We start from the raw sequence: 27,879 nt of genomic DNA, 5'->3' as shown, positions 1-27,879 counted from the left end.
GAATATCATAAAATCTAAAAAAATATATATACATATATGCATTTCCCCAGCAGATGTAGCAGATATAATGTGCGTGATGACGTAGGGCACATATAAAACACTTTTGCGCTTAATTTTTCATGTACCGAATAAAAAACATGGGTAACACTTTATTTGGATAGTCAACAGACATGTCAGTAACATGTCAACAAACATGCAGCTGACATGTTACTGATATTCTGTATATAGTCTGTAGAGCATCTACAGATGGACTATCCAAATAAAGTGTTACCAAAACATGAGTTGAATGTGTTTCCATTGCATTTTCCACTCTACCGATAGTTTTGTCTAACAAACTGTTTCGAAAAAATGACAAATTTGCCCAATCTGGTTTTCACACATGCTCTAGACAAGTGGACTGGAAAGGTTCCGTTACATGATGAGATGGATAAGAGCAAGATCATTTTTATTTTTAATTGGCAGCTAAGCACCGATCATCATGTCACTAGCATACAAGTTAAGATGCTCAAAATGTACTGGAAAGGAGCATCAAGCTCATCACCGCGCTCTGTCACCACCTTGTAGCCTAAACTTGCTTTTCCAAGTCACAGTGGGAGTACCACACAACATAACATCCTGTGATTGCAAATTTACCTCGACATGAGGGTTATTCTATCAACAACTGCTCAATAAATTGTTTCCAGAGCAATACGTTGAATAATACATTTTACCGACACAAAAACAACCCACCGTGTCGAACAATCAAATTGTCGGTTGACATTCATAAAGTTCTACCAACACTTTGTTTCCATCACATCATTTTTTTTTATACGCCCTGACTTTACTTGCATAAAAACTGTGGATGGAAACGTGGTTATTGACGATACTAATACTAATACATCCTTAATGCCTTTTCTCAACACCCAGGTTCACTTGATCATACAAATAAAAAACACTTCTTTCCCTCCTTTCCTCCTTCCCTCTCCCCTCCCTTCTTCCCCCAGGCCGGAGGCGGGTTACCAGAGGGTCCTCCAGGTGGATCTGGAGGTGAACGGGCTACTGGACCCGCTGGGCAGCCGGGTGGTGATGTGGCAGGTGGAGTACCCTCCTACCCGCTCCCTCACTGATGAGGTCCAGACCCTCATCCGCCTGGCACCACAGGACTTGGGTGGCATTGTGCCACTGGCAATGGTGAGGAACCAGAAAGAGAGTGCCTGTATCATGTATATAATATACCTCACATGCGACTCATAAGAAGACTATTCATTTAGCCCATTAAATGAATTATCTGAATCCATAAGATAAATAGCAATATGCAAGAAAAATATAGTTGAGTTACAGTAATAGGCAATGAAGAACTGTCTGAGAATGGAATGTATTTAATTACTTTGTAAAATGAATGGATTCACATACAAGGCAGAAAAATTAAGTTACAAAGCATGAATACGCATTACAAGGCATTATTCCAAGCATGGTCAGAGAGAGACTTGTGCTATGACCTACTGTAAAGTTAACCTACCGTCAGATATCAGACCTAAAGTTGAAGTCGGAAGTTTACATACACCTTAGCCTAATACATTGAAACTCAGTTTTTCACAATTTATGACATTTAATCCAAGTAAAAATTCCCTGTCTTAGGTCAGTGAGGATCACCATTTTATTTTAAGAATGCGAATGTCAGAATAATAGTAGAGAAGGATTTATTTAAGCTTTTATTTCTTTCATCACATTCCCAGTGGGTCAGAAGTTAACATACACTCAATTAGTATTTAGTAGCATTGCCTTTACATTTTTTAACTTGTGTCAAACGTTTCGGGTAGCCTTCCACAAGCTTCCCACAATAAGTTGGGTGAATTTTGGCCCATTCCTCCTGACAGAGCTGGTGTAACTGAGTCAGGTTTGTAGGCCTCCTTGCTCACACAGGCCTTTTCAGTTCTGCCCACAAATGTTCTATAGGATTGAGGTCAGGGCTTAGTGATGGCCGCCCCAATACCTTGACATTGTTGTCCTTAAGCCATTTTGCCACAACTTTGGAGTGTGCTTTGGGTCATTGTCCATTTGGAAGACCCATTTGCGACCAAGCTTTAACTTCCTGACTGATGTCTTGAGATGTTGCTTCAATATATTCACATAATTTTCCTGCCTCATGATGCCATCTATTTTGTGAGGTGCACCACTCCCTCATGCAGCAAAGCACCCCCACAACATGATTCTGCCACCCCCTTGCTTCACGGTTGGGATGGTGTTCTTCGGCTTGCAAGCATCCCCCTTTTTCCTCCAAACATAACGATGGTCATTATGGCCAAACAGTTCTATTTTTGTTTCATCAGACCAAAGGACATTTCTCCAAAAAGTACGATCTTTGTCCCCATGTGCAGTTGCAAACTGTAGTCTGGCTTTTTTATGGCGGTTTTGGAGCAGTGGCTTCTTCCTTGCTGAGCGGCCTTTCAGGTTATGTCGATATAGGACTCGTTTTACTGTGGATATAGATACTTTTGTACCTGTTTCATCCAGCATCTTCACCAGGTCCTTTGCTGTTGTTCTGGGATTGATTTGCACTTTTCGCACCAAAGTAGTTTCATCTCTAGGAGACAGAACGCGTCTCCTTCCTGAGCGGTATGTCAGCTGCGTGGTCCCATGGTGTTTATACTTGCGTCCTATTGTTTGTACAGATGAACGTGGTACCTTCAGACGTTTGGAAATTGCTCCCAGGGATGAATCAGACTTGTGGAGGTCTACAATTATTTTTCTGAGGTCTTGGCTGATTTCTTTTTATTTTCCCATGTCAAGCAAAGAGGCACTGAATTTGAAGGTAGGCCTTGAAATACATCCACAGGTACACCTCCAATTGACTCAAATGCACAAAGCAGATGTCATAACCAACTTGATGTAATCACAACAGAACCTCTGCCTCTCAGAGGTGTGACAATGGAGGTTGGCAAGATCAACAGAGAGAATGTTGAATTCGTAAGACAACACAGACAAATCCTTACATACAGTTAGCTGATAAGAAGATTCACTTCGGGGGCTGGGCAATACTACATATGTCTGAGTGCGCACGCGCGTGTGTGTGTGTGTGTGTGTGTTTTTGCGTGTGCGTGTGCAGCTTTACCTCACATGGCTGACTGCACTCTGCAGGAGGCTTTGTCTCTCCTCTCTCCAAAGCTGACACCCACTGTTTTACCTCTCTTTGCAATTCTGAACCTTTGTATCATCGATTTTCCCCAGCACTAACACTTTGATGTCTTTGTCTCTTTATACTGCCTGTGTTTGGAAAAAGCAGAGGAAAGTCAAATTGCTGTTATTGTAAATAAGAAGAATTTAGAACCTAATGATAAAATCATTGTGTGTTGGTTGTCACGCTTGGGTGCCTTTTTAAAAGTAGTGTGTTTGAGTAGTGAGGTGAACAAGCTGAAGTCCCATGTTGAAAGCCCAGACTTCTCTGCTAGGGTTAAACACTAAGCTTGCACTTTTTAATTGGCTGTAATTTGGCTAATAGAGCTTTTCTGTACTTTCCATGATTAAGAAAGGTAATTGAGTTTGGTCCTAGGATAATCCTTTTAAAAAACAGATGGATGCATCGGCAAGGGAGTCTAGACAGCCAAATGTATTACGATAATTAATATTTATTTATGATAAAATCTTTGCAACTGTTTGGCTTTCAGTGTTGTTTTGGGTTGTGGATTTTAGTTTTTTTTTCTCTATGAAAATAAATATGTACGCTGCAGTCAGATTTTTTATTTAATTTTCCAAATTGCAAATTGTGTTCAAAGCTCTGGCTTTTATTATGGTAATTGGTGAGAAAGCACTTCACCCTCACAAACAATTATGTATTCAGCCCATGACAGCAACATGTAGACTTCTACTGTGTCTTTAACCTTTAGCTGGCCCCACTAACATCCAGGTCAGATTTTTCTCCTATTAACATTTTTTTTACAGATTTTTTGTAATTTCGCAGATGCTCTTATCCAAAGAGACATACAGGAGCAATTAGGGTTAAAGGGCAGGTGGGGGGGTTCTACTAAGCCAACATATAGAATTATTTTAAGACTGTCATACCATGGATCATTTCTATTTTTGGTATCCCAAAATAAGTGTATAAAAATGATTTGATAAAATTTAGAATTTGGCCTTTACTACCATAGCCCATAGAAGTGCATTGAATAACACATTAATAAATGGCGAAAAAGACAGTCAACAAATGTATCATAAGGAATGAGGGTTTGAAGTGTCTGTGCTATATCTGGGATAAATAAGAAAGCTCAGGAATTATATATACATGTACATACAGTGCATTCGAAAAGTATTCAGACCCCTTTACTTTTTCCACATTTTGTTATTTACAGCCTTATTCTAAAATTGATTAAATAGATAAAATTCCTCAATCTACACACAAAACCCAAAATGACAAAGTGAAAACAGTTTAAAAATGTTTTTGCTAATTTATCATATGTAAAAAAAAACAACAGATATCTTACTTACATAAGTATTCAGACCCTTTGCTATCAGACTTGAAATTGATCTCAGGTGCAGCCTGTTTCCATTGATGATCCTTGAGATGTTTTTACAACTTGATTGGAGTCCACCTGTGGTGAATTCAATTGATTGGGCATGATTTGGAAAGGCACAAACCTGTCTATATAAGGTCCCACAGTTGACAGTGCATGTCAGAGCAAAAACCAAGACACGAGGTTGAAGGAATTTTCCGTAGAGCTCCAAGACAGGATTGTGTCGAGGCACAGATCTGGTGAAGGGTACCAAAACGTTTATGCATCATTGAAGGTCCCCAAGAACGCAGTGGCCTTCATCATTCCTAAATGGAAGAAGTTTGGAACCACCAAGACTCTTCCTAGAGCTGACCGCCTGACCAAACTGAACAATCGGGGGAGAAGGGCTATGGTCAGGGAGGTGACCAAGAACCCGATGGTCACTCTGACAGAGCTCCAGAGTTCCTCTGTAGAGCTGGGAGAACCTTCCAGAAGGACAACCATCTCTGCAGCACTCCACCAATCAGGCCTTTAGGTTAGAATGGCCAGACGGAAGCCACTCCTCAGTAAAAGGCATATGACAGCCCGCTTGGAGTTTGCCTAAAAAAGGCTGAAAGGACTCAGACCATGAGAAACAAGATTATCTGGTCTGATGAAACCAAGATTGAACTATTTGTCCTGAATGCCAAGCGTCACGTCTGGACAGCATGGTGGTAGCAGCATCATGCTATGGAGATGTTTTTCAGGGACTGGGAGACTATTCAGGATGGAGGGAAAGATGAATGGAGCAAAGTACAGAGAGATCCTTGACAAAAACCTGCTCCAGAGCACTCAGGACCTCAGATTGGGGTGAAGGTTCACCTTCCTACAGAATAACGACCCTAAGAACACAGCCAAAACAACCTAAGAGTGTCTTCGGGACAAGTCTCTGAATGTCTTTGAGTGGCCCAGCCAGAGCCCCGACTTGAACCCGATCTAACATTTCTGGAGATACCTGAATATAGCTGTGCAGCGACGCTCCCCATCCAACCTGACAGATTTTCAGAGAATCGTCAGAGTAGAATGGGAGAAAATCTCCAAATACTGTACAGGTGTGCCAAGCTTGTAGCGTCATAACCAAGAAGGCTCAAGGCTGTAATCGCTGCCAAACGTGCTTCAACAAAGTACTGAGCAAAGGGTCTGAATACTTATGTAAATGTTATATTTCAGTTGCTGTTTTTTGCAAACCTTTTAAAATAAGCTGTTTTTGCTTTGTCATTATAGGGTATCGTGTGTAGATTGATGAGGAAAAAAACAATTTAATCAATTTTGGAATGAAGCTGTATATGACAAAATGTGAAAAAAAGTGACGGGGTCTGAATACTTTCTGAATGCACTGTGGGATTTTAATTTGAACCAGTTTGCTACTAAAGGAAAATAATCCTGCAGCAACAGGAAATGGAAATTATTATGTGGATTATAATGAATGAACATTTTTGTAATAATACTATATGAACAAATGTTGATCATTTATTTAACCGAGATGCGCACTGACAGAAACACACATCAATCTCAGATCAAGCATCCAATCGATCGAAACAGCGCCCCTCTGTCTCAGCATGTGTAGACCATGTATCTGATTCTGTCTGGACAAAGTTAGTATGGCATGTCTTACTATTTCTGGCCATACAGGATCAGATACATGTTCTACATATAGTAAGACAGAGGGGCGCTGTTTGGCTTGCTCGGATGCTTTCTCTGGTATTTTCAGCAGAGACGAAGAGGCAAAGTCAGACAGCTCACTCTCCCCAAAATCTGTCCAGAATATGCCCAATGCATTTTTAATAGGCATATTATGCCGACATATACTTGTAGCCTGCCTTCCCGCCTTTGGGAGGACTCCCATTTTTAGGGCGGAGACACGATGATCTTGAGATTATATACGTAGCTCTGGTTTTAGCTTTTTGCGAATTGGAAATTAAATTTGGCGATTGCACAGTGCACTGTTCGGATGCTGGCTTCGCCTAAAGTAAACTCATATTTTGTCAAAATTATATAATTACTCCTGTCTAAATAAAATAATTGAAAATACTTCACCAGAGAGCATGACTTAGCCATAGAGGTTCATTAGCTTCTTACATTTTTTGCTGTGGATTGTTTCAAATCACAGGTGTGTAGGCCAATGCCTATTTGGGAAGCCTGCAATAGGCCTAGCTAATGGAGTTGCGGCTGTCAGTGAACATAATCTAAAATGTGTGTGAAGATGATGTGTCTTGAGTGTAATTTAAAATGTTGCAACAAGAAGAAGGAGAGGGTTGTATGGCGAAGATATGGCACCTCTCTCCAGAATACATACACTCAGCTCTCCAGAATGTGCTCAGCTGTCTCCCGCCAATTTTTGCAATGTCATTGTGTGACTTGATTGTAATATATTTTTTTGCAATTCCCAATTACATATGTCACCAGTAGGCCTAGTAAATGTATCGTTAATCCTCCGTCATTTGGCTGCTATACATTAATTTCTGTTAATTCATGTATTAATTACAGCTATTTAGCCTACCGTTCTCATTATCGGAGTGGAAACTTTGCTTGCAGAGTTCACAACCTGCTACACTTGTGAGAAACGAGTTAAGGGTTGATTTCATAACCATCGTCTATGAGTTTTGTCAAGTTTTTCATTGTCTTTTGTTTGAAGTGCACCATGTGAGCAATGAGCATGTGTTTCTCTCTAGGAATATACAGAGGGAGTGAGCGTGCCTGAGCATGCATAGAAGTAGGCCTACCTGGCCTGCTGTGTGCATATGTAGGAAAGAGCCCATTTGGGATGTCTGATTTCTGAATGTCTTAACTCACCATTTCCAACACTAATAAACTGAGTTTATCATTTAAAAAAATGATTCACCTCACACAGTAGGTAAACTAAGTCTGTTTTTTTGTTTACATCCTTTGCAAATAATAACAGTTCCTCACAGTATTTGAAAAATCTTTCCAACACTCTCCCGGCCTTGATAATCACGGAGCTTCGGTGTGAAAGAGGAACATATTATGATCTGATGATCCCATATATGCAGTGGAAACATCAGAAAAAACAGCCGTCTATCCCGAGCTCACTGGTGTGGGAAACTCTAGGCAGACAGGCGAAGTAGAGAGACTCATTTTATTTCAAAGACCCTGAATTATCATCAGGATATTTTCTAAGGTTTTTATTTCGTAGGCTTTAGACCTATGTATTTTACTTAGTTGACGATGGAAGTTATAGGCCTACCGCTGCATTGGCCTATAGGCTATCTCTGAGTTCAATGTGTTCATTACTTTAGCCGCCAATGGATCACAGTCTAGACTATCAATGTGTCCAGATGCAAAGGCTGGTGTTGAATTTTAACTTTTAGATTTGTATAATTTTCTATTCCGATATTTATTATTAACCACGTGACAATAATTTTGACAAACAAAAACGTTATTACTGAAATTAAACTGTTCCATGAAAATGTGCATATAAAAATAATCCTAACTGGCAGGCAGATCGGTAGAAATAGTAGGATAAATTATAAGCTTCCCCAAACTGAAACTCACGAGTTGCCTATGGTCTTTACCATAGGCTGCCGGCCCTGCATGTCAAAACATATTGATGCAACAGTAGCTAAGATGGGGGAGAGATCTATCCATAATAAAGCGTTGCTCTGCCTTCTTTACAACTCTATCAACAAGGCAGGTCCTATAGGCTCTAGTTTTGTCACACCTGGACTACTGTCCAGTCGTTTGTCAGGTGCCACAAAGAGGTAGGAAATTACAATTGGCCCAGAATAGGGCAGTATGCCTGGCCCTTAAATGTACATAGAGAGCTAACGTTAATAATATGCATGTCAATCTCTCCTGGCTCAAAGTAGAGGAGTGATTGACTTCTATTTGTGATAAGTATTGACATGTTGAATGCACCGAGTTGTCTGTTTAAACTACTAGCACACAGCTCAGACACCCATGCATAACCCACAAGACATGCCACCAGAGGTCTGTTCACAGTCCCCAAGTACGTGCTAAGCTGACATATGGAATGGTTTTAAAATGGTCATACTATTGATAATTTAGCTATTTGCAATTAGAATTTTAGGACCCCTTTAGGTATCCAAAGACAATATAATAATATATTTGATAAAATATTGATTTTGGCCTTTACTACTAAAGCCCATCGAAAACTCATTGAATAACACCTTCATAAATTAAAATGTATAAAAGACACTCCCAAAAATAATTGTAAGAAACAAGGAGGAGATATAAAAAATAATAAAAGTCAGGAAATATTTAGCTTTTTTTTTACGCTTACAACCCCTTTTTTGGGTAGGCACAAAAACATTTGTTTTTTTATCCAGTACCGGTTACCTTCAGACAAGTCCCATGACACTTGTAGGGGTTGTAGAGCAAAACAGAGATCATTAGCTGGTGTTCACTGGTTTAAGTGTGTCAGGAACTGCAATGCTGCTGGGTTTTTCACTCTCAACAATTTCCCGTGTGTATCAAGAATGGTCCACCACCCAAAGGACATCCAGCCAACTTGGCACAACTGTGGAAAGCATTGGAATCAACATGGGCCAACATCCCTGTGGAACGCTTTCGACACCTTGTAGAGTCCATGCCCCAACAAACGGAGGCTGTTCTGAAGGCAAAAGGGGGTGCAACTCAATATTAGGAAGGTGTTCCAAATGTTTTCTACACTCAGTGTATATATAATAATATGACTTATGATTCCATTGCTATGCCCAATAGATATTGCCCAACCGGACTAAGTGAGAAATGTATTTGTATTTGAGTCAGTATATTTAATGACTGACATTAAAGGGGTTTGGGTTGCTGCATGTCCACCTGTCATACCCATTCCCAATCGCTGCAGCGTGAATATTAATACTATATGTCCGTGCTATGTGCAGTAAACTAGTTTAATTAGTGTTTGGGAAGTAAATGTAGTCATAATTAAAGAATCCTGTCTAGTGCTGGTTCTGCCTTCTGAGACAGATGAGACACTTCTAAAGTATACATTGATCATTTGTCATGGCCAGTGTGATATGCTTATCTCTTGTTTTCTTTTTTTGCCAAAGAAAAGGAATAAGTTAGCCCTCTCATTGTCAATAACAAGAGAAAAACAACATAAAAGCACTGGGTTAATTGAAAGTAAAATGATTTTTGGCTATTTAGGCATCATTATAGTATATTAAAGAGAATTTGTTCAACTCTCCATATAATTATCCAATTAAATAAATGCAAACAGTTGCAGGCCTATAACCACTGGAGTGGGGTGCAGTCGTCTTGACCCACCGGGGGACAGAGTGGGCGGATCAATAAAAGAGCCATGGTATAATTAAGCAATAAGGCATGAGGGGGTGTGGTATATGGACAATATACCACGACTAAGGGCTGATCTTATGCACGCCGCATTGCGGAGTATGCTGCTGTATAAACCAAACTTTACTTGTCACATGCGCCGAATACAACAAGTGTAGACCTTACCATGAAATGCTTAACCAACAGTGCAGTTCAAGAAGAGTTAAGAAAATATTTACCAAATAGGCTAAAGTAAAAAAAAGAAAAAAAAAAGTAACACAATAAGAATAACAATAACGATATACCAGGGGTACCGGTACCGAGGCAGTGTGCTGGTACAGGTTAGTTAAGGTAATTTGTACATGTACGTAAGGGTGAAGTGACTATGCATAGATAATAAACAACGAATAGCAGCAGTGTCCAAAAGGGAGGGGGGGACAATGTAAATAGTCCGGTGGTGATTTCATTCATTATTCAGCAGTCTTTTGGCTTGGGGGTAGAAGCTGCTGAGGAGCCTTTTGGTCCTAGATTAGGTGCTCCGGTACTGCTTGCTGTGCGGTAGCAGAGAAAAGAGTCTATAACTTGGGTGACTGGAGTCTCTGACAATTGTTTTGTGCCCTCTTCACGACTGTCTTGGTATGTTTGGACCATGATAGTTTGTTGGTGATGTGGACACCAATGAACTTTAAATTCTCGACCCGCTCCACTTCAGCCCCGTCGATGTTAATGAGGCCTGTTTGGCCCACCTTTTCCTGTAGTCCATGATCAGCTCCTTTGTCTTGCTCACATTGAGGGAGAGGTTGTTGTCCAGGTACCACATTGCCAGTTCTCTGACCTCTTCCCTATAGGCCGTCTCATCGTTGTCAGTGATCAGGCCTACCACTGTTGTGTCGTCAGCAAACTTAATGATGGTGTTGGAGTCGTGTTTGGCCACTCAGTCATGGGTGAACAGAGAATACAGGAGGGGACTAAGTACACACACCTGAGTGGCCCCAGTGTTAAGGATCAGCATGGCAGACGTGTTGTTGCCTACTCTTACCACCTGGGGGCGGCCCGTCAGGGAGTCCAGGATCCAGCTGCAGAGGGAGGTGTTTTGTCCCAGAGTCCTTAGCTTAGTGATGAGCTTCATGGGCACTATGGCGTTGAACACTGAAATGTAGTCAATGAACAGCATTCTCACATAGGTGTTTTTTTGTCCAGGTGGGAAAGGGCAGTGTGGAGTGCGATTGAGATTGCATCATCTGTGGATCTGTTGGGGCTGAATGCAAATTGGAGTGGGTTTAGGGTGTCCGGGGGATGCTGTTGATGTGAGCCATGATGGGGGGGGGTTACCTTCGCTTCCTTGGGCACAGGGACTATCGTGGTCTGCTTGAAACATGTGGGTATTAAAGACTCGGTCAGGGAGAGGTTGAAAATGTCAGTGAAGACAAATTATGTAATATACCAGGGAGATATGTATACTGTAGCTAAGAAAGTAATACTAAGTGTGTGTTGTGTAGTAAGATGTTAGTAGCCCATGTGCATCACCCTAATAATTTGCTCTATTTAACCCTCTCAATTTCACCTACTGTTCTGAATTGGTGGTGCACATGTAGCCTATAACCTGTTTTAGAGAAATGTAATCATTGAATATTGTAAGAGATCCATTGTTTGCTCATATGGCCCCTGTATTTATCCTATGGTTCTGATTTGGTGTACAGGCAGAACACTAAGAATGGCCCATGTTCGGAATTCTGTCGCTTTACATTTCAAAAGTGCTAAACAAATTATTATATTGACAACGTCCATCCTAGCTCGCTCATTAATGTCTTAATTGAAATTACGGATTGCCTCTTATCCGCTTGTCGTCCCCTTATGCCATAGTTTGTACATCTCAATTGTCATTAGAAACCACATTTGTTAAAGCAAGTCAGCTATTTCAGTTATGTTTTTATAAAAGGCAGTAAATGAGGCTGAATGAACTGTTTCGCTGCCAGACAAGGCGCCGCTGATAGCCAGGTGTAGCAGTGGTAAGATGTTGTGACTGCTGTTATGGACAGCTTTATGTAGGCCCACCGTTTGTCACCGTTATAGTGCAATTAATGTATTGCTTAGTGTTATGTTGTGTAATGGCTTTGCTGGCATACATCCCACTTTTTTTGCCCCACCAAGATTTACATGCTAAAATTGCCACTGGTTATACTGTGGATAAAGACATACCTGTCTAACAGAACAAAGAGGTTGTTCTTTAATGGAAGCCTCTCCAACATAATCCAAGTATAATCGGGAATTCCCTAGGGCAGCTCTCTAGGCCCCTTACCTTTCTCAATCTTTACTAATGACATGCCACTGGCTTTGAGTAAAGCGTGTCTATGCATGCAGATGACTCACCACTATACTTGTCAGCTACTACAGCGGGTGAAATCACTGCAACACTTAAGAGCTGCAGTTAGTTTCAGAATGGGTGGCAAGGAAAAAGTTGGTCCTAAATATTTTGTCACGTCCTGACCAGTAAAGGGGTTATTTGTTATTGTAGTTTGGTCAGGACGTGGAAGGGGGTGTTTGTTTTATGTGGTTCGGGGTTTGTTGGGATATGTATTTATATAAGAGGGGTGTTTGTTTTATGTGTTCTGGGGTTTTTGGGTATTGTTCTATGTTTTGTATTTCTATGGTTTTTCTATGTTGTGTATTTCTTTGTTGGCCTGGTATGGCTCTCAATCAGGAACAGCTGTACATCGTTGTTGCTGATTGGGAGTCATACTTAGGTAGCCCTTTTTTCACTTGTCTTTTGTGGGAAGTTGTTTTTGCATAGCTGTGTTTAGCTTGCAAGACTGTTTGTTGTTCATTCGTTTTCTTGTGTTATTAAGTGTCCAATAAAAGTAAATATGAGCACTCAACCCGCTGCGCCTTGGTCTACTCCATATGACGAGCGTTACATATTTAAAAACTAAAAGCATTGTATTTTTAACAAATCATTCACTAAAACGTAAACCTCAACTAAATCTTGTAAAAAAATATGTGGAATTTGTGCAAGTTGAGGCGACTGAACTGCTTGGAGTTGAGGATTGTAAACTGTCATGGTCAAAACATGTTGATGCAACAGTAGCTAAAATTGGGAGAAGTATGTCCATAATAAAGCTTAACAACACTGTCAACAACGCAGATCCTACAGGCGCTAGTTTTGTCGCACCTGGACTACTGTTCAATCGTGTGGTCAGGTGCCACAAAAAGGGACTTCGGAAAATAGCAATTAGCTCAGAATAGGGCAGCACGGCTGGCACTTTGGTGTACACGGAGAGCTAACATTAATACTATGCATGTCGATCTCTCACGGCTCAAAGTGGAGGAGAGATTGACTTCATCATTACTTGTTTTTGTAAGAAGTGTTGAACGCTGAATGCACCGATGTGTCTGTTTAAACTACTAGCACACAGCATACCCCACAAGACATGCCACCAAAGGTCTCTTCACAATCCCCAAGTCAAGAACAGACTATGGGAGGCGCACAGTACTACACAGAGCCATGGCTACATGGAACTCTATTCCACATCAGGTACTGTAACTGATGCAAGCAGTAGAATCAAATTATTAATAAACAGATGCAAATACATCTTAAGGAACAGTGTGGACTGTGAAGAGAGACACACACAGGCACAGAAACACATACACAAGATAAGAAATGCCTCTACACACACCTACACATGGATTTTGTATTGTAGATATGGAACAGTGTGGACTGTGAAGAGAGACACACACAGGCACAGAAACACATACACAAGATAAGAAATGCCTCTACACACACCTACACATGGATTTTGTATTGTAGATATGTGATAGTAGAGTAGTGGCCTGAGGGCATACACTTACTGTGCTGTGAAATGTGTTATGAAATGTATTGTCATGGAATATTTTAAATTGTATTGAACTGCCTTAATGTTACTGGACCCCAGGAAGAGTAGCTGCTAGCAGCTAATGGGCATCCTTAACAAATACAAATAGAGTCAAAGCTAGTGTGTCCATTTATTCAATAGGTTTTTCAGAATTTATCAACTGTGTTCAGTTGACCTAGCTACATTTCTTGAACATTCCACCTTGGTTTTCAGGTAATGAATTAATTTTGATATAATTGTCAAACAAAGAGCTGGAAATAATAAGAAATATAATGTATATATACAGTACCAGTCAAAAGTTTGGACACACCTACTAATTGTAGAATAATAGTGAAAACATCAAAACTACAAAATAACACATATGGAATCATGTAGTAACCAAAAAAGTGTTAAACAAATCAAAATATTTTATATTTCAGATTCTTTAAAGTAGCCACTCTATGCCTCGATGATAGCTTTGTACACTCTTGGCATTCTCTCAACCAGCTTCATATGGTAGTCACCTAGAATCCATTTCAATTAACAGGTGTGCCTTGTTAGAAGCTAATTTGTGGAATTTCTTTCCTTAATGCGTTTGAGCCCATCAGTTGTGTTGTGACTAGGTAAGGATGGTATACTTAACCTCTATGGGCTAGGTGGGACGCTTGCGTCCCACCTACGTAACAGCCACTTGCAGCCTGTGGCGCGATTTTCAAAACCTTAAAAATCCTATTACTTCAATTTCTCAAACATATGACTATTTTACAGCTATTTAAAGACAAGACTCTCGTTAATCTAACCACACTGTCCGATTTCAAAAAGGCTTTACAACGAAAGCAAAACATTAGATTATGTCAGCAGAGTACCAAGCCAGAAATAATCAGACACCCATTTTTCAAGCCAGCATATAATGTCACCAAAACCCAGAAGACAGCTAAATGCAGCACTCACCTTTGATGATCTTCATCAGATGACAACCCTAGGACATTATGTTATACAATACATGCATGTTTTGTTCAATCAAGTTCATATTTATATCAAAAACCAGCTTTTTACATTAGCATGTGACGTTCAGAACTAGCATACTAGCAAACTTCCGGGAATTCGCTAACATTTTACTAAATTACTCACGATAAACGTTCACAAAAAGCATAACAATTATTTTAAGAATTATAGATACAGACCTCCTCTATGCACTCGATATGTCCGATTTTAAAATAGCTTTTTGGTGAAAGCACATTTTGCAATATTCTAAGTACATAGCCCAGGCATCACGGGCTCGCTATTTAGACACCCGACAAGTTTAGCACTCACCATAATCATATTTACTATTATAAAAGTTTGATTACCTTTTGTTGTCTTCGTCAGAATGCACACCCAGGACTGCTACTTCAATAACAAATGTTGGTTTGGTCCAAAATAATCCATCGTTATATCCGAATAGCGGCGTTTTGTTCGTGCGTTCCAGACACTATCCGAAATGGTAAAGAAGTGTCGCGCGCATGGCGCAATTCGTGACAATAAAATTCTAAATATTCCATTACCGTACTTCAAAGCATGTCAACCGCTGTTTAAAATCAATTTTTACGTAATTTTTCTCGTAGAAAAGCGATAATATTCCGACAGGGAATCTCCTTTTCGGCAAACAGAGGAAAAAATCCCAAAGGCGGGGGCGGTCGGGTCACGCGCATAAGCCCAGAGTCCCTTGATCGGCCACTTGAGAAAGGAGATAATGTGTTTCAGCCTGGGGCTGGAATGACGACATTCTGTTTTTTCCCGGGCTCTGAGCGCCTATGGACGACGTGGGAAGTGTCACGTTAGAGCAGAGATCCTTAGTAAAAGATAGAGATGGAAAAGAAGTTCAAGAAATGGTCAGACAGGCCACTTCCTGTAAAGGAATCTCTCAGGTTTTGACCTGCCATTTGAGTTCTGTTATACTCACAGACACCATTCAAACAGTTTTAGAAACTTTAGGGTGTTTTCTATCCATATGTAATACATATATGCATATTCTAGTTACTGGGTAGGAGTGGTAACCAGATTAAATCGGGTATGTTTTTTATCCAGCCGTGTCAATACTGCCCCCTAGCCCTAACAGGTTAAGATATCCGTATATGGTAAAAGACCAAGACCATATTATGGCAAGAACAGCTCAAATAAGTAAAGAGAAACAACAGTCCATCAGTCGCAAAAGTGAAGTGCAGTCGCAAAAACCATCAAGCACTATGATGAAACACGCTCTGATGAGGACCGCCACAGGAAAGGAAGACCCACAGTTATCTCTGATGCAGAGGATAAGTTCATTAGAGTTACCAGCCTCAGATTGTAGCCCAAATAAATGCTTCACAGAGTTCAAGTAACAGACACATCTCAACATCAACTGTTCAGAGGAGACTGCATGAATCAGGCCTTCATGGTCGAACTGCTGCAAAGAAAACACTACTAAAGGACACCAATAATAAGAAGAAACTTGCTTGAGCCAAGAAACACGAGCAATGGACATTAGACCGGAGAAAATCTGTCCTTCGGTCTGATGATTCTAAATTTGAGATTTTTGGTTCCAACCGCTGTCTTTGTGAGACGCAGAGTAGATGAACAGATAATCTCCGCATGTGTGGTTCCCAACTTGAAGCATGGAGGAGGAGGTGTGATGTTTTTTTTGCTGGTGACACTGTTGGTGACTTATTTAGAATTCAAGGCACACTTAACCAACATGGCTACCACAGCATTCTGCAGTGATACGCCATCCTATATGGTTTGCACTTAATGGGACTATCATTTGTTTTTCAACAGGACAATGACCCAAAACACACCTCCATGCTGTGTAAGGGCTATTTGACCAAGAAGTAGAGCGATGGAGTGCTGCATCAGATGACCTGGCCTCCACAATCACATTAACCACAACCCAATTGAGAAGGTTTGGGATGAGTTGGAAAAGCAGGAAAAGCAGCCACCAAGTGCTCAGCATATGTGGGGACTGCTTCAAGACTGTTGGAAAAGTAATCCTCTTGAAGCTGGTGGAGAGAATTCCAAGAGTTTTCAAAGCTGTCATCAAGCCAAAGGGTGGCTACTTTGAAGAATCTCAAATCTAAAATATATTTTGATTTGTTTAACACTTTTTTGGTTACTGCATGATTCCATATGTGCTATTTCATTGTTTTGATGTCTTCACTATTATTCTACAATGTAGAAAATAGTACAAATAAAGAAAAACCGTTTTAATGAGTAGGTGTGTCCAAACTTTTGACTGGTACTGTATATCAATTTCTCCGTTATCTTGCCTTAAAAATCGGGCAAAAGTAAATAAAATAAACTGTCTGCTTACAATTTCAGCGTCTTAGGCTGAATAACATTTGATCTCTCTCAGTCTTTTTTCACATATGGGCCATTTAAAATGTTCCCACTTACTCTGGCTTTGTAGTCTATCGGCTGGGGAGCATTAAAAAAAAAATTAGGCAGATCATAGCAATCATTATGTTGTCCTGTTCCCTTGTCAGTTTGTTACTTAAACAAATAGATAATGGCTATTGCCTACCAATTAATGGGTTGTCATTTAGGCTGCATAGCCAATATTCATTAAAGCGTTATTCACTTAGACAGATCGCCTGAGTGGCGCTGTGATTGTCTTTTCAATAGGTGTGTAAGTGAAGGCATTAAAAACACATACCTTTCTCTTTTGAATCTCTGATTTGTTGGGGTGTAATAGTCCATCGTTCACCTTATTTCAGTAGCCAAAACAGTTCAATAGTCCAGTGCCCCATCTGTCGTTCAATGTCTGTTAAAACCTCTTTAGGATCGGACCCTTTTTTCAATTTTCGCCTAAAATGACATACTAATGACATACTCATACAGCAACGCTCAGAATCCTGACTTTTTGGCTTTGATAGCCAGTCATAGAACTTTACCTTAGTCCCTATAGTTAATCAGGAACTTTGCAATGATGTTCCTTGGTTTGCTGCTCGTGTCCCCACTCGGGCCGCCTGTTTGATGTGCTCGTTTGATTGTGGGAGCCGTGTGAAGTTCTCCTCACCCAGTGGTTTTGGTATTATTTTTATTATTTATTATTTTTGTGGAAAATTGCAAAATGAAGATTTGAATGACGATTGAAGTCTTCCATCCCATTTAATCTTTCAGTAAGCCCCATAATGATGTATTTTTGTAAGCAAAGGTTTTCTTGACATTTTCTTGTACGGATTTCTCCATGTTTAAGCCCGTTTAGGTCCCCTTCATGCGTTTGCCCAGTTCAGTCACATCTGTTTGGACTTTGTTTTGACATCATCTGATATTTTCTTCATCTGCTTACACAGTTTATCATTGCCAGTGCGAATTTCTGATAGTAGTGTCTCTAAACTCACTTTAGTCGGGTCGGCAGCTAATCGGTCCATGGTCGCGTTGTTTCGTTGTGATTGTTTGACTCTATTTCTCGATCTAGTATTTGCCATAACATGCAGTTGCCAAAATAACATTTCAGTTATTTCTTAACTTTAGAGTCAAGTTCTTTCCTATTTTAGGGGTATATTTTAGTAAAGAGATGGAATGACAAATTTATCACCTTCACCTGACTACCTCATGGTCGCCATCTTGAGAGGTTGCATTTGTCTGGGTAGCTGGTTAATTATTTAGCAGTCTTATGGCTTGTGGGTAGAAGCTGTTCAGGGTCTTATTGGTTCCAGACTTGGTGCATCGGTACTGCTTGCCATGCGGTAGCAGAGAGAACAGTCTTTGACTTGGGTGGTAGTCTTTTTAAGGCCTTTTTCGGACCTTTCTCTGACTCCTCCTGGTATAGAGGTTCTGGATGGCAGGCTGCTTGGCCCCAGTGATGTACTGGGCTGTATGCACTACCCTCTGTAGCGCCTTGCAGTCGGATGCTAAGCACTTGCCATATCAAGTGGTGATGCCGCCAGTAAAGATGCTCTCAATGGTGCAGCTGGATAACTTTGAGGATCTGAGGGCCCATGCCAAATCTTTTCAGCCTTGTGAAGGGGAAGAGGCGTAGTCATGCCTTCTTCATGACTGTGTTGGTGTGTGTGGGCCATGTTAATTACTTAGTGATGTGGACACAGAGAAACTTGAAGCTCTCGACCTGCTCTACTTCAGCCCCATCGATGTGGATGGGGTCGTGTTGTCCACGATCAGCTCCTTTGTCTTGCTGATGTTGAGGGAAAGGTTGTTGTCCTGGCACCACACTCCCAGGTCACTAACCTCCTCCCTATAGTAATCGGTGATCAGGCCTACCACCACCAGTCATCCAGAACAGTTGTTTCTCTCATGTATGGTTCAGTGTTGCTTGCTCTGAAGTGAGCATAGAAGTCATTTAGCTCCTCTGGTAGGCTCGCGTCACTGGGTAGCTCGTGGCTGGGTTTCCCTTTTAATCTATGATAGTTTGCAAGCCCTGCCACATCCGACAAGTGTCAGAGTTGGCGTAGTAAGTTTCCGATCTTAGTCCCATATTGATGCTTTGTATGTTTAATGGCTCGTCGGAGGTCGTAAGCAGGATTTCTTATAAGCGTCCAGATTAGTGTCCCACTCCTTGAAAGCGACAGCTCTAGCTTTAGCTCAATGTGGATGTTGCCTGTAATCCATGGCTTCTGGTTGGGGTACATACGTACGATCCCGGTGGGGACGACGTCGTCTATACACTTACTAATGAAGCCGGTGACAGCCTAGAGTCTGGAGTACAGACTGAACTGTACATAAATATGTTTTAATGATTCTTGACCATTAAATAGCAAACATCTCTTATGAAATGATTGTGGTTCTCACAAATGACATGACTCACATATGGTATGATAGACAACTGTACTGTAGCTGACTCCTTCTACTGTTCACTGCTTGAAAATATACATTGTAGTTGCTGATTTATTATTCCTGGTTATCAGGAAATAACGATTTATTTGGGGGGCATTCTGCCATTTGTAGAAGTAATAAATACCAGTATTGATTATTTCATCAGGACCCACTCATTTATTCCCTTCTCATTAATTAAATATTGATTTATTACACAAGTTGTTGGCTTGATAATCTGTTGGCTTTTGGTTATTGTGTATTTGTTACCCACTTGTCTCTGATTCCTATTAGGGATTAAATATTAAAGCACTGCTATTTTCTTTTCACTGTACTTTCCCAAGGATTCCTGTTTGGAACAAATGCCAAAGTCGATATGGTAAAATAAGCGTCTGTGATCAAGCTTGTTTATGTGCAGAGAACCCTTAGCGGTTCTGCATGCCTTTTGAATATAATAAACTTGGGTCCTTCCTTGTAATGTACTCAGGCCCTGTTCTCTGAGCTGCTCTGAGGGCAGGAGTCTGACAGTAAGAGGAGAGCAAACAAATGCTTGCATGAAAACAAACACAGAAGCAGACCGAAAGAGCTAGTCTTGGAAATGAATCTTGACACACATAGATGTTGCTTTTTTTTAAAGATAATCCTTACAGAGAAAGAGAGAGAAAGACAGAGAGGGACATCGAGAGAGGGACAGAGAGAGATAAAAACACACACAGAGAGAGAGAGGGCAGCAGTAAAGCCCTCTCAGCAGAAACAAAACAAACCCTCACCTGAATCTGGAGAGTGTTTGAGGGGAGATGACTTTTCCCTCCCTACTTTGCTTTTCTCACAGTGACTAGCAGTGTCGTGAGAGGGCGAGCAAGGGCAGAGAGCTTTTTTAATATGAGAGGGAGATGATGAGCCAGAAAGATAGAACTAGTGCTGTTGACACCAGGACGATAGAGCAGTGAATTAAAATGCAACATATCCACAAAAGGACTTAATTAAGCTATGAGGGGTATTAAATTCACATGACGACAGCTAATGCGTCCTAGAGAACAGCTTACTTTGCATGCTAGTGGACAGCCCCACTCTGCTAGCTAGGCCACTATTACAACTGACTGACTGCTATGTCATCTCATTAAATTATTCTTAGAGGATAATTAGCATGCTAGCAGGATGTCAGCCCCACTCTGCTAGCTAGCTAGGTTACTATTACCAGTGATTGACTTTTATGTCATCACCTAAACACAGCTCCTGACAGAGAGAGCGTGAATGATGGAAAGCTGCCATCTCTGGCTGGCGTGATGTGATTGCTATTTGTGTGTACAAATGACTGATAGTTGACAGCTTTCCCTTTTGATTTTTTTTCTCTCATCTCCCTTCGCCATTACACATGGCTTTGACATTGGGATGAGTATATGTTTGTCCTCATCATTTTGTAATAACCTGTCATGTCACCAATGTAGGTACAGCGTGGAACACTCACATTTGGGCAAACCCCATTTATTTCAGATGATAGCCCTCATCCATGAGGCTAATGTTAGTTCAATACTAAATGGTAGTGATTAGAGTGCTATGGAACTGTGAGCATAATGCTAATATTAGTGTTTGACAGAAAGCAAGCTTTGAGAGTGAAATGCTAATGGTAGTGTTTCTGATATAAGGTGTCACACTGGCTGCATCTTCAAATGAGCGAACAGAGACATACAACACTAGAAATGTAATATGCATCTCTCTCTCTCTCTCTCTCTCTCTCTCTCTGAGAGAAATGGGTGACTGTTGGGAGGCACACAGGCAAAGGACCAACAGGTTGACGGGTGAGGGAAGACAGGTGGCACTGTATATCCAGAGAAGCAGGGATGATTGTCACCTAGATGTTTCCCCTGCCAAGGCAGACTGCACCCGTCAGTATCTGAGTGTAATCGTGCTGATGATTGCGCAGAGTGTAATATCCACCGGGTCTACTTGTAAGATGTAAGCCAGGGATGAGTCTCACAGTAATAATGGATGGGCCATGCACTCAGAACCAGTGCTGTCAGCATGGTGTGTGAGTGCGTTAATAAGAGTAGAAAAAACTTATCCTGACCATGTCTCTCTCGGTGTGTGGGCATTGGCACAAGCAGACAGACAGAATCACACCTGGCTCCCTCTACTACTTGACAAGCTTCAATGGGGCGTGTCCGAATACCCATACTTGCGTCCTAAATAGTAGTAGGCCATTTGAGTATGCAAAAAAATAATGCTTAATAGTATGTAATGTAGATGTCGGGATGTGCTACTGAAATCAACGAATAGTGGGAAACATGATGCATTCTCAGTATGCGAAAATAGAATGTATAATATTATGTGAATTTTTGAAAATCGAGTATGGTTTCAATGCCAGGATGTCATACTCGTTCCGGCTGTTCATCTAATAGAATTTGATGCACACTTTCCACAACGCATTGGAAAACTTGTTCTTTTCAAGCTGCCAAATGACAAAAGATGCAGAATAGCGAAGCTTCTGCGGTGGTGCTCAAAAGTAGTTTTTGTTCTCTTTAAAATGAACATGAGTACTACATTGTAGGTTACATCTTTGGAAACAGAAGTATTTCTTTCTTTCTTTCATTTTACCCACAGTGTTTATTTTTCTCCTGGCCTTCGTCAGAGCATTTAAACTAAATACTAAACCATCTTTGATTTTTGAATGTTTCGGCACCAGGGACTCGGGATGGGGCTGCGTTATTGATGTCATGTTAATAAAGCCTTTTGATTTGAACATATGGATTGTTTTAGTTTTGTAGGATAGGTTACCCATTAGTCATTCTGATCTCGTTCCCAGTGATCAGTGCTTTTGGAAATTGGAAATGAGCTATTATCAGGCTGGTTAATGCGATGCATGTCTGTTGAATTTGGAAAAATCCACCCGCACTTGGCCCCGCCAACCTGCTCAGCATGTCAAGAGCCACTACTACGTTGCGGCTGTGGCATACTGCATACTTTTTACTAAACGGTACGTGCTAAATAGTATACAACAATGGGTAGTCCTACATAGTATGCAGTTTAAGTGAGTATGAGTATGGGTATTTGGTCACAACCAATATGTTTTTAAATTCATCTCTACTGGTTCTCCTTTCCTACTATTACTGTATGTAATTTTCTTTTACAATCAAATGTACATGTATTTTACACCATCCTCCCTAGACTATAAATATGTAGGATCTTAATTTGATCAAACTGTTGCAGGAGAACTTTTCTGCAAGGCAGGAAATGTTAAACTTGTAGTGTATTTGAGGCTTATTAAGTTTTTAATTTCCACTTTGAAATGTCAGACTTGAATTTCCCGTATGAAAAATGTATTAACCCCTTCCTCTGTAGCTCAGTTGGTAGAGTATAGTGCTTGCATTGTCAGGGGTTGTGTGCTCTATTCCCGAGGCCACCCATAAGTAAAATGTATGCAAGCTTGTCTATTAGTCGCTTTGGATAAAAAGTGTTTGCTAAATGGCATATATTATTATAACCCATTATGGTCCCACTTTAAATGACATGCTGCTTTTAAAGGCTTCATAAAGCCTTCATAAACACTACATACGTGTGTTACAAATCATCTATAACCATATGTCTCATGCTCTATAAAGGGTTCATAAATCTGGCATAACTGTGTGACCTAACCACTAATGTCAAATGTGACATATGCCACAAGGTCAAATATGACATAAAGCTGTGCTTTATAAGGGTGGCATAAGCATTGCTTAATCAATGCTTTATAAATCATATTAAATTGAGGCTTCACGAATCATTTATAACCTTGTCATGCATCTGGGTAGAGCATTGCAATGCCAGGATAGTGGATTCGATTTCCCGGAACCACCCATACATAAAAATGTATACACTCATATCTGCAATTCGCTTTGGATAAAAGCTTCAGCTAAATGACATATTATACTACTCTAAAACATTTCTAGAATGGCCTATATTTCCCTCTTGGATGCATAGCTAATATTGGACCTGACCTCAACATTCCCTAAAATGCTGAGTTGCAGGATGACACATGCTCTAAAGTGCAGTCATGCACAGCAAAACACGTTAGTACGGCCTTTTAAAATACGATTATATTTTTTGCCTGATTCAGATTTTTTCTCCCAAATTCAATTTTCTGTTTTGTTTTTCCAGGTTACGGATTTCCATAATTTCTTCTGGTTTTCCCACTTTTTTTTCTCACTTTTTTGTTAATAGAAAAACAGCAAAAGTTGATTTTCTGTGTTCACAACAATGCTGAAACTGCATCAGGTGACCACTTTTGAGGTCTGTGAAAAATCTAAGAAACTTTTATTTTTGAGTGGAGATACCCTTTAATTCAGTGCACATTCACTGAGCGCTCATGTGATGAAGTTCTCAAATCAAATGCCCACTTGTGGTGCCACTGGACAGCGAAAAATAAAGTTAACCTTTATTTATTGTAATTTAAATTAGTTTGTTAAGCATTGGGTTAGATTACATAGCTACCTCAATCGTTATTTCAAATAATTTTGGTGACTTCAAAGCAATTGCTAGATAGCTAGCTAATGTTAGCAGCCTAAGCTAGTTAGCTAGCTATATCAATATGACATTTTGCTAGGTAGCAGGCTCAACAAAATAAAAATCCCCTTAGATACAGCCACGTCTCTTAGTCACGTCATAAGATTTGTAAATGAAAGAGGAATATAAGAATGTGAATCTAAAGGAGTTTCCGGAGTTTCTGGTGCAATACTTTTTAAAATGTTATGTATTCGTATTGTTTAAAACATTTCAAAATAAAAAGGAAATGTATAGTTTAAACTTACATTTTTATTTGTTTTAGCTGTTAGTGATAATTCAGTAAGTGTTAATATATTTATGTTTACATTAAAGCTGCAATATGTAACTTTTGGGAGACCCGATCTGTCATTCTCATTGAAAGCAGGTCTAAGAAGCGGGAGATATGTTCTGTGTGCACTATTTCTATGCTTCACTCTCTAAAGTTTCGTTTTTGCATCTTTTGCTTTTGGTTTTGTACACCAACTTCAAACAGCTGAAAATACAATATTTTGGGTTATTGAAAATACATTTCACAGCGGTTTAGAATGCACAATGATTCGCTACACTATGCATTGCTTGTTTTGTCACATCAACTGAAATTACGCAAACTATTTGAATTTTAGCAACCAGGAAATGGTGCCTGACTTTATTATAAGTACAGCTTCATATGACACAAGGCATTTAATGTATGTATTATAAATTGTATTTTACATTTTTTATTAAACCTTTATTTAACTAAATGACCAACGGGGTCTGAGTTTAAAGTACAGTGTCATGCAATATAGAGTCTGTTATTACTGACCGAATGTGTCTCACTTCAAAAGGAAGTATTACAGGACATTACATAAATGCCTAGTTAAAATAAATGTTAAATTAAAAAAAGTGTCATTTAATAGGTTCTAAACGTTCTGCTGATTTATGGAGGTTCTCTCATGATCCACAGGTTACTATAGGGTGTGAGAGATATTTAGATGGATTGATGGACCTGTAAAGCTTGTGTTTGCGTGTGTGTGTGTGTGTGTGTGTGTGTGTGTGTGTGTGTTTGTCAGAGCCAAGATGATTTGTAGTAGTCCTACCTGAGAGTAGTCCTACCTGAGACTACCTGAGACTATGACCATCCTAACCATGCTAGATTACGGAGACATGATTAATAGATCGGCCGGTAAGGGTGCTCTCGGGCGGCTAGATGTTTTTTACCATTCGGCCATCAGATTTGCTACCAATACTCCTTTTAGGACACATCACTGCACTCTATGTTCCTTTAATCTGGTCATCCCTGTATACCCGTCGCAAGACCCACTGGTTGATGCTTATTTATAAAACCCTATTAGGCCTCACTCCCCCTATCTGAGATATCTACTGCAGTCCACATACAACACCCGTTCTGCCAGTCACATGCTGTTAAAGGTCCCCAAAGCACACACATCCTTGGGTCACTCGTCTTTTCACTTCGCTGCAGCTAACGACTGAAACAAGATGCAACAAACACTCAAACTGGACAGTTTTATCTCAATATCTTCATTCAAAGACTCAAATCATTGACACTCTTACTGACAGTTGTCGCTGCTTGCATGATGTATTGTTGTCTCTACCTTCTTGTCCTTTGTGCTGTTGTCTGTGCCCAATAATGTTTGTACCCTGTTTTGTGCTGCTACCATGTTGTGCAGCTGCCGTGTTGTGTTGCTACTATGTTGTTGTCATGTTGTGTTGCTACCATGCTGTGTTGTCATGTGTTGCTGCCATGCTATGTCTTAGGTCTCTCTTTATGTAGTGTTATGTTTTCTCTCTTGTCGTGATGTATGTTTTGTCCTATATATATATATTTCTTTTACATTTATTTTTTTAATCCCAGCCCCCGTCCCAGCAGGAGGCCTTTTGCCTTTTGGTAGGCCGTCATTGTAAATAAGAATTTGTTTTTAACTGAAATGCCTAGTTAAATAAAGGTTAAATGAAAAAGAAAATTAAGTGTCCTTTGCTAGCAAAAACCTTCCCCTGTTCTTCACTAGTTAACAGAGCCACAAAGGAATAATTATGGCTAAACCCTGCCCATTTCCACAATTTCTCTTCTTAAAATTTTATTTTAAACCTAACTCTAACCTCCCTCCTAACTTTATGCCTAACCTAATCTTAAATTAAGCATTTTTTTGTTTTCATGATTTAAAAAAATCCAATTTTGACTTTGTGACTGTGCTATCTACTGAAACCATTCCCCCTGGATGCAAGGGACAAAAAAACTAAACAAATATGCCCTACTTTCCAGCTAGCTAATTATCAAAGGACATAGCTAGCTAGCTAGCTAGCTAATGGCTCATCAAGAAGAAGAAGGACTACAACTTAAAATCTAGGGATAGCCCATTTTTTTCCAATTTTTGCCTAAATGACATACCCAAATCTAACTGCCTGTAGCTCAGGCTCTGAAGCAAGGATATGCATATTCTTGGTACCATTTGAAAGGAAATACTTTGAAGTTTGTGGAAATGTGAATTGAATGTAGGATAATATAACACAATAGATCTGGTAGAAGAAAATACAAAGAAAAACCAACCGGTCTTTTTCTACCACCATCTTTGAAATGCAAAAGAAAGGTCATAGTTATAGCCATCAATCTGGTTGTAATTCCGATAGAGTCCACAAGATGAAAGCAGTGTATGTGCAAAGTTTCATGGATGGATAACTTGAAAAATGACTGAACAACAAGACTTTTAGTGTCAAGTCCCCAGTTACATTTGGGTAAATCGTGAATGAGACATTCGCATTCGTATGCCATTTATCTGCAAGAATATCGTCAAATCTGTATAGTTGGACTTTGACTTAGCTTTCCAGGTATTAGTAGCCTTAAAATAAGTTCAACATTTGCAAAACAACCCATTTTCATAAGTTCATAACTCTGAATATTCTTATACGGCATACATTTGGGCGGAAGAGTCTGGGAACGAGATTAGGTATAATGTGACTAACATGACTTCACTTTAGAGCATGTGCCATCCTTCAGCACAACATGTAACCCTTTATAATGTTTATCGTATTTAACATAGTGGGTTATATCACATCTGACATTGGGTTATGTCACACAGTTATGCCACATTTTTGAACCCTTTAGAAAGTATGACATATGGTTATATGTGCTTTGTTAAACATTTATGTAGTGCTTATGAAGGCATTGTGTCATGAGGCCTTCATAAGCTGAACATTTATGGAATGGAGCTAAGCACAGGCAAAATCCTAGAGGAAATCCTGGTTCAGTCTGCTTTCCATCAGACACTGGGAGATAAATTCACCTTTCAGCAGGACAATAACCTAAAACACAAGGCCAAATCTACACTGGAGTTGCTTACCAAGAAGACAGAAAATGTTCCTAATTGGCTGAGTTACAGTTTTGATTTAAAAATATTTGAAAATCTATTCAAGACCTGAAAATGGTTGTCGAGCAATGATCAACAACCAATTTGATAGAGCTTGAATAATTTTAAAAAGAATAATGGGCAAATGTTTCACAATCCAGGTGTGTAAAGCTCTTAGAGACTTAGCCAGAAAGACTCACAGCTGTAATTGCTGCCAAATGTGATTCTAAGATGTGTTGATTCAGGGGGTTGAATACTTACATGTACAGTTGAAGTCGTAAGTTTACATACACTTACGTTGGAGTCATTAAAAGTCGTTTTTCAACCACTCCACACATTTGTTGTTAACAAACTTTAGTTTTGGCAAGTCGGTTAGGACATCTACTTTGTGCATGACACAAGTCATTTTTCCAACAATTGTTTACGGACAGATTATTTCACTTGTAATTCAATGTATCACAATTCCAGTGGTCAGAAGTGTACATACACTAAGTTGACTGTGCCTTTAAACAGCTTGGACAATTCCAGAAAATTATGTCATGGCTTTAGAAGCTTCTTATAGGCTAAATGTCATAATTTGACTCAATTGGAGGTGTACCTGTGGATGTATTTCAAGGCCTACCTTCAAAC

General features: G+C 39.9%; 1 protein-coding gene across 1 annotated transcript in view; it reads left to right on the top strand.

The window, feature by feature from the left end:
• Positions 1-27,879, top strand: part of LOC106563163 (transmembrane protein 132D) — a 92,180-nt gene that overhangs the window by 2,776 nt on the left and 61,525 nt on the right. Inside the window, exon 3 of the mRNA XM_045688884.1 lies at positions 984-1,170. Within this exon, the coding sequence (XP_045544840.1) occupies positions 984-1,170 (187 nt within the window). The remainder of the gene's footprint in view (positions 1-983; positions 1,171-27,879) is intronic.

Source organism: Salmo salar, chromosome ssa11 (genome assembly GCF_905237065.1).
Source record: "Salmo salar chromosome ssa11, Ssal_v3.1, whole genome shotgun sequence".
Lineage (NCBI taxonomy): Eukaryota > Metazoa > Chordata > Actinopteri > Salmoniformes > Salmonidae > Salmo > Salmo salar.
This window is presented reverse-complemented; position numbering and strand designations above follow the sequence as displayed.